The sequence below is a fragment of the Vitis riparia genome, chromosome 14 (genome assembly GCF_004353265.1).
Source record: "Vitis riparia cultivar Riparia Gloire de Montpellier isolate 1030 chromosome 14, EGFV_Vit.rip_1.0, whole genome shotgun sequence".
NCBI lineage: Eukaryota > Viridiplantae > Streptophyta > Magnoliopsida > Vitales > Vitaceae > Vitis > Vitis riparia.
In genome coordinates this window covers 28540464-28554227 of record NC_048444.1, presented here as the reverse complement: position 1 = coordinate 28554227, position 13764 = coordinate 28540464, and the positions used below count along the sequence as shown (strand labels likewise).

The following is a 13764-nucleotide window of genomic DNA, read 5'->3' as shown; positions in this document are numbered from 1 at the left end:
CCAGCAAGACTGTTGTCAATATTGGTAGTGGTGGTGAAGTGGCAGATAATGTAGTTTCCATGACCATGGCGACCATAGCGGTTGTGCTTGCAGCAAAGTATCATATACCTGTAAGCTTTTTTTTTTTTCTTTTGTTTTTTTATGGGTACTTTATAAACGGATGTAACACGAGGACCTCTCAGAGGAGATCTCCCACCTAACATTACTTTTGTGCAAATAGAACTCTTTTGTTGTACACTTACCAAACAGCCCTTTTCCCATTCCATCAATGTGGAACTCCCATACAACCACACATTTCCAAGATTTACGATGGGTATAAATAATATTACCAATAAGTAGCCATTCTTTCTCTGTCTTTCTTCTGTGATAAATCCGAATCTGTAAGTCATAATCAGCAGAATTTTAAGACCACCGGAGAGTACAAGTGTACAGAAACTTGTGTCTTTGGCTTCCAAAGAATAAATGTTAAAATGGGTGAGAACTAATCAAGTAAGCAGAGAGCCCATTTGGGTTCTACGTAAATGATCTTAACAACAAAACCCTGTCTGAACTCCTAACCAAAAAATGATTGGGTGTGCTGGACTAACTCGCTGCATCACTCCCTAATTCCTAGCCAATGTGGCAGTTTCGTGTTCAGAATCCTCCTCACTACATCACGTACATAGGAGTCAAAGCAACACGAGCAGGAGCTTTTCATCAGACTCATCTGCCCATCTGCTATTCTCTCAATGTGGGAGCAGATGGGCGGTGTTGGCACAGAGTGAACCTCGCTCCTCCTGTGCTCGAGGCCATATGCAGCTAAGATAGTGTGTGTTGAACTCCTTGCCACGTCCTTGAAGGTACTGAGACCTGCACCCAAGGAGGTGAGACAGTATGAGTATGACCCATTGGATGGTGTTTTGAAATTTTATTCAACATAGCAATGATGCATTAGTAAATGGCAATTTCAGGGCTGCAAATAGTGCAAAATTAATCATGAAACTAAGGTGGTGTTTGTTTTTTTACTTAATTCTAAATAGAACCTTAATACTTAATAGTATTAAATATTAGGTTGTTTGTTTTTGTAGTATTTTATTTCTATTAAGTATTAAAAAGTAAAAAAAACCATTGTGTTATTTTTTGTATTTAGAAAAAGCCACATATTTTGGCTTTTTCTATTTAGTAAAAAGTTTATAATAAGTCATGAAAAAGTAAAAAAACAAACAACCTAAATTCTAAAACTAAATAGTTTTCAACAAAAAGCCAAAAAAACAAACACCACCTAACATTCCTTAAGCACTAGTTGCGGGTTAAGTGCATTGATCTCATGTGTCAATCCCATGTGTCAATCCCGCCAAGAAACCTGAAAAACATAGTGGGCTGCTACTCTAGGCTTCTGCCAGAACTGGCCATGCACTTGTTTCTAGGAGATGGATGGTATCGTGGTTTTTTGAAGCACAAAGTGGTACAACTTGAAAGCCGAGAATGCAGCCAAGTCCACTTTCAGTAAACAGAAACTCTCACTCCTAATTTTGTAAGTACATTAGGATGGAAATGTAGCTTCCTATCCTTGCCGAATAAACAGCATTTCTATTGGGACTTCAACCTGAAACCTTCCACAAGCCCTCTTCAACCCTTTACTGATTGAGCCAGGCCTGAAGGGCATGTGTGTATATACACAAATACAAAAGCTAAAATTTCCTTACAAAATCATATAGCAAGTTAATCAAATCTATAAATTATGGATCCAAACAATCAGGAACATATGCATGTTTATTTGTTTATATCAAATGGAAGCCAAAGCAAATAAGCAAAGATTCAGTGATTGAAGAATATTAAAATCTCAACCTCTTCATATCAAATACGCTTAAACTTATGATGCATGTCATGAATCTCAAATTTGTGGGGCAATGGTGATTGATTATAATGAACTTTGACTAATTATAAGCAATAGATAAGAGGGGTTATTAGATGATAAAACAACTATCTTCTCTTTTTATAAGGCAGGACATCTCTATTAAGTTATTAGATTATATCTTTAACTTCATAATCAGTATAAATGCTTATTCCTTTTTTTCTTCCTTTTTTTTTTTCTTTTTAAAATTTAATTTAATTTAATTATTTTCAGGATTTTCAGAAGTTTATGGGTGCATTATTATCTGATAAATGTTCTACAACTATCTCAATTTTAAATGGTATTAAACATGGATAATTGCCATGGCATGACTATGTTTCAGAGACAAGTTTGACAGTAAACAAAAAGTCCTACCAGATTTACTAGGCTGGTACTAGTACAGTATATTATTCACAATCTTTTGAACGTAACAAGATATTGCTGAAGCGCCCCAAGAATAATAGAATGCAAGCACACAAAACACATTAATTTCCTATCTTTTTGTATGCAACAAGATATCAGCATCAAAGTAAGAATGCACAGATAAAAACTAATATATTTGAAAACACCCATATCTAAGGCTCTTTCCAGCCTCTTCAACTACATTGTCTAAAAAGATGGAATGGTATGTGAAGTTGAAAAAAGGAACTCCGAACTAAACTTACCTAAATCAATATCTTTGGACAAGCTTTTCAAATGGCTTCTAACCATTGATTGCAATTGTTCCTTCACCACATGGAAATGGTTCCCCTCTCTAACTGCATTAGGGGATACACTACCGTCTGACCTGATGCTTGATCTGCTGCTGCACTGATGGAGTTGCTCATTACCTGATATTGAATTGAATGCTGAACTGATCCCTACAAGTTCATCCCATAATGTCCCACGGGCAGGGCCAGCAGTATCAGTAGTAGTTGGAGCCTGGATGTCTTGCCTCCTTGACTGGCTCAATCTTGGAGAAAGAAGATCCATATTTTGCAATGATGGATAGCGGTTGTCCTGTAAACTTTCCTCAAAAATTGTACTGTGAGATGTCCCAGTTTCTAGTGCTTTTGTATGTTGAGATGCTGTATCCAAACCCCGATCAATTTGAGAATTTAAAAAATCACTTCCTGAATTGGGAGCTGAATTCCCAATATTTCTAACAGCCACATGGCTCATTCTATTATTAGAACGGATTTGATGGATCTGACGGTGTATCCACCGTCTCCCTGATAGAGTTGATGCCCCTGATGCTGATACTGGAGAAGCAGCTTCAGCATTTCTGTATCTAGGAGATATATTGATCCCAATACCTTGAGTGAATGGTGTAGACAACAAAGACAGAGAGGTCACCAAACTTTCCCCAATATTTCCAACAGGAGATGGTCTGTCAGACAAGGTGTTCTGTGTTGTTCTGTGATCAGATAAAGGATCCTGGACTTGAGAAGGCCTACAGCCTTCACAATACCAATTACCCTCAGGTACTTCCCGTCCAAGACCAACACAATAGGTGTGTGCAGGTGAATCACAGAGATCACACAGTAACATGAGGCCATCATCCCCACCTTGGTGGCATTCAGTACAGATCACATTCTCATATGGATCAAGATAACCCCTAATTTCTTCCTCAGATGGTAGATAGACCTGTAGCAAAAAAACCATTTTAAAATTAATGAAAACAATAAAGGCATAAAGCAAAGGGAGTAGACATTGTGGGCCAATTTCTTCTTTGTATATCTGCAATATGGTTTTGGGAAAGCAAAAACATACCTGGTCACGCTCTGGAACTTGTATCATCACATCTCTCAAGTCAATTCCTGTGTTTGCTCTTGCAGGCTTGCTGATTGTCATAAACCTCTGCTTGCACAACGGGCAACGGGATTCCACTTTCGACCATTCCATGATGCAACCAAAACAAAAATAATGACTGCAACAGTCTAATGTTCCTCGTACCCTTCTTTTTCCTTCTTCTGACAGACAAATCCCACACACCTGTTTTCCCACCTCATTCTTCACATCCTCAACCTTCTCCTTACCCTTTCTCACTGGAGGCTTTCTTTCTTCCTCAATGGTTTTAGCTGGCAGAGATGCACTCCTCATATTATTCGTTGATCTTCTGCAGAACTCATCTGCTTCTCTCACCTGCTCCCTCTCTTCCTCAGATATAGTGAATTCAAAATCAGATGATCCAGAACTTACAAATTCTGAATCAGATGCTGGAGCCAATCTCCTCTTTCTCTTATGAGATTTTCTCTCTCTCACGACTGGCCTTTCATCTATGAAATCACCATCATTATCAACCTTGGCTTTCTTCCTCGACCCAGTATTCCTTTTTCTTTTCTTTCTCAAACCCTTCTTCAAAACCTTGGAATTTCTCTTTGGTTTCCGGCCTTTGGCAAACGCCTTCTTCTGTGAAGCTCGGCTGGCCACCCTCTTATTACCGTTTTTCTTCTTTCTTATTGGCGTCTCTTCCTCTTCATCCTCACAATCCATTTCCTCTGGTGTAAATTCCTCGTCATCCTCATTATAATCCTCATCATAATCCTCATCTTCTTCCTCCTCATACAAAACTTTTTGTCTCTTCCATGATGTTTTAATCCTATTTTTCCTCCGACCCAAAAACTCCTCTTCCACTTCTTCTTCTTCTTCCTCCTCCTCCTCCTCTTCATAATCCTTATCATCGTCTTCTTCGTTCAGTACTCTTCTCCTCTTTTTTGATGTTTTGCACCCAATTTTCCTCTGACCAGCTGCACCCATCTTCGCTTTTGACCTAAACCCCTTCCTCATGTCTTCCTCCTCTTCTAAGCTACATAAACTTTCCTCTACTTCATCTCCTTCAAGAGAATAACAATAGTCTTCTGAATCACCACCATCAGATACTTCAATTTCTTCATCTTCCCCAACTACATAATCCTCATCTGAATCATCTGAACCCTTATCTTTTGACCTAACTTTTCTCTTAAAAATATGCTTACTCCCAACCTTCCCTCCCCTCCCCATCAGTACTTGCACCAAAAACTGTCAAACCCCAATATTATATCAAATCAAACCATATAAATGTCAAGTTTTTCTCATTTTCTAACCAATACCAGATCAAATCAATGCAGATTTGTTTCCCAATTCTCCAATTTCTTCTTTCTTGCTTAAGCCCTAATCAAATGAGGTAACAAATTCCCATCAATCTAACATAGAAACACTCCAAGATCCATATCACCAAAAACAAAAACAAAAACAAAAACCAAAACCCCAGATCACAAAATTCAAAATAAAACAGTGTTGATATACCCACAAATCCTTTTTATTTCATATCAAATCCAAAGAAAAAAAATACAAAGATTCATCAATCATATCCAAAATTACCAGCAAAACATCAAACGTATGGCATACACATAGAGAGATAAAGTCTAGATGAAGATGCGTTTCACCATCCAAATCCACTGAATCAAAGTCAAAAAGACATGCGTTTCACCCACCAATCATATTGAAATCATCATCCAAATACACCACCCGAAAAGGGAAAAAAAAAACTGTTTTCAAAAAGCAAAAATTTTTAAAAAATGAAAATGATGCAATCAGAGGTACAGCATATCATATTCAAATTGGGATTTTACAGAGAGAGAAAATTCTAAAAACAGAAAGATAGGGTTTGGCGTGTAGGCATACCTGAGGGCTGGAAGGAGGGGGAGGAAGAAGAAGAAGAAGAAGAAGCAGCCACCACCGAAACAGATAAAATGTTTCTTTTTGTTTTGGTTTTTTTTTTTTTTTTTTTTCGGTGAAAGTGTTTTCTTTATTTTTTAAAAACAATTTTATTATTTTCTGAGTTTCGTTATATATACCGTTATTGCACGGAACTGCCTCTTATGTCAACTAGAGTCGGTAGATGTAAGAATTTGATTGGCTGATTTTTTTTGAAACGACAATTCTACCCTCCATACGTAGCAACTTGTAATTGGTGGTGCCGAGGATGAAGAGGTCAGAGAAAGAGGAAAATGAAGGCCCAATGTGAACGGGCCTTGGGTTATTTTCTGAAAGTTAGGCACTGTTTGGTTGGATCTTTTTGAAAAGGTTCATTTGTCCCAATCATAACCCCTTTTATTGTTTGTTTTACTTTAAACTATTTTGGGTTTTTTTTCTATTTTTTCCTGCAAAATGGAAGTAGAAAACCTTTTAATTTTAGAAGAAAAAAATTCATAAAACTTAACTCCATTTTTGGTTTTTGAAATTTTTGAGAGGAAATGGAAATAAAAGAAAATGGTAAGGAAAAGTTAAAGAAAAATAAAAAATATTTTTAATTTATAAATTAATTTTAAAATTTATTTCAACATATGTAAAGTTCTAACTTATTTTTACTTGAGAAAAAAAAAATCAGAAAAAAGAAAATAAGAAATTAAGAGTCTCAGTGATTCTACCCGTCGAGGTAGCCCAGTTAGCTAGGGTGAATGTTCGAAAATGTCCCAATAAATGACACATGATTCTGGTTCGAATCTTCCCACCGAAAATGTCCTAAATTTTTATATTAAAAAAAAAGTCACAATGATTCTAAAAGTGTTTTTTAACCTCAAAAGTATTTTTTGAAAAAAAAAACAAGATATTTGATAAAATTTATAAAACATTTTTAAACATCCAAAAAAATCATTTATAATATTAAAAAATTATTTACAAACGTATTATAAGTTGAATAATTTTCTTTTTATGAATTATGATAATAAATAAATAAATAAATAGTAATAAAAAAGATAGTCAAAATTTTGTTTTGAAAATGGAAGTGTTTTTGTTGCTTCAAAAGTGCAAAATCTTGCTTTGGCTTTTATAATTTGTTTATTCTCAATAAAATTCTGAATTGGGCTAAGATACCCTACGGCGCAATCCACAGCTCCTGAGCATCATCATCAATCAGGACCGTGGAAATCATCGGCTGCTAGATCAGAAAGAATAGGCGACTTGCACCGTTGGATTTCCATTCACGTTGAAAACATGCGTAATTGGAGATGTGGCTGCGGAATGGTATTGACGGTGGTGATCTTTTGTATGGACACGTATAGGTGGATGGACGAGTCAATCGGCACACAGCATCGCTCATCTGCCGCCGTTTTGGAAAATGGTTTTGACAGCAAAAGTCAACGTGGCTTGCTCGGTTGCCACATGCGGAAATCACGTGCCATCCAACTCTATGAATGCACCATTAATTCCTCATCTACCCCCCCACCTTTTTTTTTTTATATAATAAATGTTTGAAATGGTTTTTCATTTTGTCTTCTTAGATGTAATGATTTATTATTATTATATTAAAACCACAATAAGTGGTTATGATTTTAGATATAAGGTTAAAATCATAGTTACTAACCGTGATTTTTCCTGAAAGTTAAAATTATAATTATTGATTATGATTTTAACATGTAATGGAAAAGTAATTTGGTAAATATTTAAAAAAATACTATGTATTTAGATTTTTTTTAAGGATTAATTTTATTGATTATCATGCCCCCATGTAATATCGGTCTTTTGAATGAGTTGAAATAAATCTAAAATGTTATAATTGTATGCTCTATATAATCGTAAGAACTTTTGTGAGATATGATAATCATCATCATAAAAACAAATTATATTTGTTGTATTCTATGAAATTTCAAAGTTATTCACAATTTTCATTTAAACATATTGGAATTGATGTCGAGACTAATACGGCTTAAAATAATTTATTTTTTCCTATATAAATATTATTCATTTTGATTTAATGAATCCTTATGATTTTAAATGTCTCTCCACACATGGGATTAAGAATTCCCTTGAGATATCTCATAATTACTCTAAATATTTATGAGATATTTTCACCTCTACGTGTTTTACGGGATTTCAAGTCTTCATCAATTAAGACCATTGTAAGAAGATTTAAATGTTTTACCATGTTCACCCATAAATGCTTAAAGGTGTGATTGCCTCTGGTCAAACTGATCTAATGCTCACTAGAGTATGTTGCTTTCTATAAAGAAATTTGTCACCTTTGAGCTAAATTGCGAAGTCAACTACTTTAAAACATTTCTATTGTTTTGCACATACAATTTTTTAATAAAATCAATATTTTCAGAACCGGTTAATAAATTAGAAAAATTATCAGTTCATAGTTCACTATTCATTGGTTGGATTGCTGATAGAATCTATGAAATCATAAATATATAATTTATATATCATTAAAATTAAAAATGATTATAAAAATAAAAATAAAATTTTATATATTATTTTAAAATTAAAATTTTATTAGAAAACCAGAAAATTAATTTCAAATTAGAAATTAAAATTAAAATCAGAATTTTATTTTAAATTTTGAATTTTAAAATTTATTTTTAAATCAAAAACTTATTTTAAAATCGGAAATTTATTTAAATTATAATGTTTTCATTATTTTAAATTAAAATGACAATTTTTAAAACTCATCAAATAAAAAAATAACCAATATAAAATAAAATAGATAATAATGGAGATGAGGTAAAAAATAAAAAAAATAAAAATCTGGAAATGAACGGGGGAGAGGGGCGGGCAAAAAGGAAAATGGGGTTGCACCATGAGGGGCTGGAAGAAGGAAGGGTTGGTAGGGGGAAGGGGAGCGACAGTGGCAACCAGAAATGGAAAGGGAAAAAAAATCTGGAAATGAAGAGGGGAAAGGGGAGGCCAAAAGGAAGAGGGGGGCTGGAAGAAGGAAGGGTTGGTGGGGGGTTGGGGTGCCAACCGGAAACGGAAAGGGGGAACGGGGGACTAGGAAGAAGGAAGGAGAAAGGGGAATGCGAAGGGGCCGCGTGGGGCTGAGGAGAAGGAAGGGGTGGGGAGCGCAGTTGAGGCAGATTGGATGGGGAGAAGAGAACTGTTCGGTTCACCCGAAATCGGCCGGGTCTTCCGGTTCTGACGGTTTGACGCCGGTTCGAAGGCTCTCAGACTCAAATGGCCGAACCGGGATTAATGGCCGGCCACCGGTTGGACCGGTTTTTTAAAAGGGTTATTTGATTAAAAGAAACTCTCAAAACCTAATTTTTTAAATTTAACATTTCACCATTTTTTGGTTGAACAAAAATATCCTTATTATTTTTTATTTTTTATAAAAATAACAATTTCTTTTAAAACCTATATATAAATACTTAAAATAAAAAATGACATTTATGTAAAAAAATGGATTACTTTTCCAGAAAAAACATAAAAAGGGTTAGATTTCCAATTTTGGAGATTATTTCATCCATTTTAACCAAATATTTCTTTTTAAAACATTGCTAAGAATGTACGAAAGATTTAAGGTGGATAGATTTAACAATTCTTATATAATTTTTAATACAAGTTTAAATTTACATTTTATCTAAAGAAGTAACATTAATTTTTCTAATATTATGATATAAATTTTCTTTTTTAGAAGAAAAAATTTATATTATCAATTTGATATCATATCTTATATGATATTAGTCGTAAGGGTATTAATTCGTATTGATAGATCATATTCGTATCGTGTCAAAAATTTAGATATTTCAATATATAAGTCAACTTAAACCTAACATGAATGTAAAAAATATAAACCTAAATACTAACTAATTATTAAATAGGTAATACGTCGTGTAATTCATTTAATAATTAAGTTAAGTTAGATATTGTGTAAGTCTATATAATTAATATCTCAACCAAATATATTTATGATTTAATTTACTTATTTATTTTTAAAAAATTAAAATGAATCAAATATGGATTAAATAATTTAAATTTATGATTAGAATAATCAACAAGATTATTAAATGAATTAATTTGTATTATATGGATTGACAAAAAAATTACCTATTTACTAAAGAAATTATGCAAGTCGATCCAAATCCAATTATATTCAATTCAAACTTGTAAAAAACATGTTGAATTCAAATTGTGTTGACGAATTGTATCAAAATTTATCACCCCTTATTAGTTGTATAATGAGTCAAAAAAAAAAAAAATTATCATATTATAAAATGACCTTCATGAAAATTATTGCATACATAAAAATTTATACTACAAAATAAAATAAGAATTTGTTAACCTACTACATCCACCTCCTCTTCATATCTAAAAATTAAAAAAAAATTAATTTTTTATTAAAGAAAACTTTAATTCACAAATATATATATATATATATATTACTTAACTTGGTTTGACTCATATTTTCTTTTAGTGCAAGTCCTTTGTAGATTCACCAAACCATAACTACCTCACATTTTAGGTAAGAATAATTAGTTAACCATGTTGGGGTTTTAATCAAAGGTTTTCTTCATTGATGGGACCCAAGGGACAAATATTTCCATAATTGGAATGTTTCTAACAATTTGATTAAGCAAGTACTAGGACATTCCACTAGTGAGATGAAGTTGGGTTTGGTTGACAAAATTGGCAATTTTCTTGGGAAAATTCCATTTCTTGTGTCACATTTCATTGAAAACATGTCTCTTGTAGTATGAATGGGCTTGGTTGGTTTGAGGACAAAATTGGCAATTTTCTTGGGAAAATTCCATTTCTTGTGTCACATTTCATTGAAAACATGTCTCTTGTGGTATGAATGGGCTTGGTTGGTTCTTCTAATTTCACTTAGATTGGACCCTCTTTTTTGGATTCAAGGTTCTAAAATCATCCATGCCAACAAAAAAAGGAATATCCCACTTAAATATATTACCATACAAAAATAATTAGATGTATTTTAATCATTTAATTCCCAAAACTCAATCAAATCCTCTATTTTTCTCAATCAATTGGCCATGCAAAGGTCAAACAAGCATTCGATCCCACACGTGAAACAAACCTAACACAATTTATAAACCATCGCTTGTATTTATAGACTATCGAAAAAAATTTTAATAGTCCTAGAAGGCAATTTCTAGGATTTTATTTTTCATACCATTTTTGGTCATTTACAAGTAGAGATATATAACTTGGGTTCTTGATGAATGCCTTTTTTTTACATTATAGCACCATTTTTCTTGTTCTTAGATGCCAATAATACCACTGTATTTGTGAATTATTTTTATTTTTATTTATTTATTTTTTGTGAAGTTTTATTTTTATCTCACAATAATACCATTTTTAACACTTGGGCATTAAATTTTGTGCATGGAAGAACAGTGAATACCACTAAATGTGGCCATAAGAACATGGCATAAAACATTTCTTTGATATGTTTTCTAGAATCAGTGAAATCTCTAATGCAGTTGAGAAAGTCTAGAAAGAAATTGCCAAAAAAAAATGATAGCAATTTTATAACTATGTTTGGTTACGAGATTTTGAAAAAAATATTTTTTTAAATATGTTCCTCCTAAAACTATTTTTAAATTTATGATACTTTTCAAGTTATCAATATATAAAAAATTGTCTATTGAAGAGATAATTCCTTTTTTATATTTTCAAAAAATAATTGCACTTCGATTGACTACCACATATAAAAATAGTTTTAAAATTATCATATTCTAAAAAATAATTTTATTTTTGTCAAAATCTAGAGAAAACATGAGAAAGAAAATAGAAGAAAAATAAAAAGTAAATTTTAAATTAATATATTATTTTTATATAGTATTTCAAAATCATTTAATTGTGTTAATTATTCCATATAAAGATCAAATAACTTAAAAATACATAAATTACTAACTAATATTTTTTTCTTATATTTTTCATTGTAAAATCAAATACGAGAAAACCGGTTCCCTCAACTTTTTTTTTTTTTACTTTCTTTAATATTTTTCTTGAAATCAAACATAATTTAAGAGACTGAAGCCTGTTTCTAGGGGTTTTTATTTATTTATTTAATATTTAAATGGTCTTGTAGGGTACTTAAGGAACATGGAGGACAAAAAAAAAGAAAAAGGAAAATACATGTGGAAAAAATCATACAATCTCCCATGCTCAATGACTATGTACTCAGGAGTCAGGAAGACATTGTTCTGCAATAGGGGCCTCCTGGTTTCCTCCACGCAAGGCTTCACAGAGGTGTCTGGTAAGGCCATAACCAGATTCCTCCCCCCATCTCCATGACAAAATTCTCTAAAGTTCTTTAGGATATGAAAAGCTGTAAGACTTTTTTCATCATGTGTACCTGAAACCAATCCATATGGTTTCAATAATTCTTCAATTATTTGTTGAGTACTTGGTTTTTATCTAATTAATGGGATAGGGAGGCTTTTAGACCTTTAGGGCACCTCTCAATATCCAATCTAGGAGCCATACAACTAGGACAAAAATGAAAAAAAAAAACAAATTAGGCACTATGCTAGAGCTCTAATTCTTGGTAGTCTCGGAATTATGTATACACCGAAATATTAAGTATTAGATAACTCGATGTACATTGTTGGTTCTCAAACTATTCAACTTTTTTATATAAGTCGACCGATCAATAGGGAATTGAACAAGTTTAAAATGTGATTTATATCGTCTTGTATTTGTAACTTTGCTTTTATGGTATATTTATTTTTTTCTTTAGAATTTTATGACTACTTGAGATGAAGATATCATAGATTAAAAAATGGGTCGATCAATAATATTGATTCAATACATACCAAAAAATACAATAAGTTAGGTCATACCATATGTATAATTATATTCGATTAATTTCATTCTTTTGTATTTTAATTTATTATTTATATCGATTTCATATATTTGCATTTTAATTTTAATTTCACCATAAATTTTGGACCTATGCTAAATTCATACCTTTCACTTTCCTTTAAAAAGAAAAAAAAGGGCTAGTTCTAGTAGGTTGCCAAAACTCTTGTTGGAGCTCTCACAACCACTACTTTTAAGTGTTGAATCACACAAGCTGTCTACTATAATTAAACCTAAAAATTCTACTAAATTGAGACTAATAGCTGTAGCCTTTATAGCCCATGATTGTATGGAAGCCCTTTTTCATCTATACTATATAGGAATCACTTTCTTCTAGAAACCAAACAACTCATCACTGTCCTCCTTTTCTCCCCAGCCCAAGGCTTTGGGGGAAGTTGAGTTGTCCATTTCAATGACTTAATGTGTTGATGACAACCATATGGGAAGTCACTCAAACTTCTCAAAGTTGATATTACATAATGCCCAAATCAGGGGACCAACCCAATATTTTATAATGAGGACCTAATACCATGTACTTGAATAAAGGTTGTGTGTATAATCTTTGCCCCTAAAAAGAACAACATGCCCCATCTCTAAGCTTTAGGTATTAGCCCTTGATTTGTTTAGATTATGTCTCTTCCTTTTTCTTTTTTTTTTCTTTGTTTTTTCTTAAATGCTAGATTTAGTATAGCATTAAAGGGGTTTGGACATAATAATTCGACAAGTTATTGAGTTTTTCTTTTTTGATTTGGAAGATTAAGACAACGATGGGGTCATTTGATAAAGAAGTTTGCTAATCCAAATATGAAGATTAGTATTAGGAGCTTAGAAGAGAAAAAAAATCAAATGAGATGGTTTACGACGAGACTTGGACACATGGGTTGTGTTAAAAAGAATGCTCAAAATAATAGAAGTTGATAAAACATGTGATGAACTCATGATTTTTATCAAAGTTTAAGGGGACAAAGGTGTTTTTTCTCTTCTTAACTTTATGGTGTCAAAGCTTTTATATAAGTTGTTGGTGTTAGGAAGACTCGGAAAATATCTAACAATATCTTACCTAATAGAAAAAATAATTAAAAAGTATGAAGGGTTTTTTATTTCCTTTTTAATTCGAAAATTAAAAATTGAATTTATTTATATGTATATATATCTTTGCTTATAGCAAAATTAAATTTAATGGACCATGAAGTATACTATCTAAAGTGATTGGGACTTGCAGAGTTTGGTGTTGAGTTTGACCCTCACTTTTGGCTATTTTTTTTTGACCTAAAAGTGCTTTCTTGCAGTTTGGTCATTGTATCAAAGCACTTTGAAGTAAAAGA

The 13764-nt window shown here is 32.5% G+C and overlaps 1 protein-coding gene across 2 annotated transcripts; it reads right to left on the bottom strand.

Annotated features, from left to right (window-relative positions):
* Positions 1-312: 312 nt before the first annotated feature.
* LOC117931322 lies at positions 313-5622 on the bottom strand. Of its 2 annotated transcripts, XM_034852272.1 has the most exons (4): positions 5519-5622; positions 3626-5005; positions 2539-3499; positions 313-849 (listed from the first exon to the last, which is right to left on the bottom strand). In XM_034852272.1, exons 2-4 carry the CDS (start codon positions 4853-4855, stop codon positions 596-598), a joined length of 2445 nt encoding a protein of 814 aa, XP_034708163.1. In that variant the 5' UTR covers positions 4856-5005; positions 5519-5622; the 3' UTR covers positions 313-595. The 2 variants fall into 2 exon arrangements, with proteins under 2 accessions (XP_034708163.1, XP_034708164.1); XM_034852273.1 differs by lacking the exon at positions 5519-5622 and having other exon boundaries at positions 3626-5448.
* Between the last annotated feature and the right edge of the window lie 8142 nt (positions 5623-13764).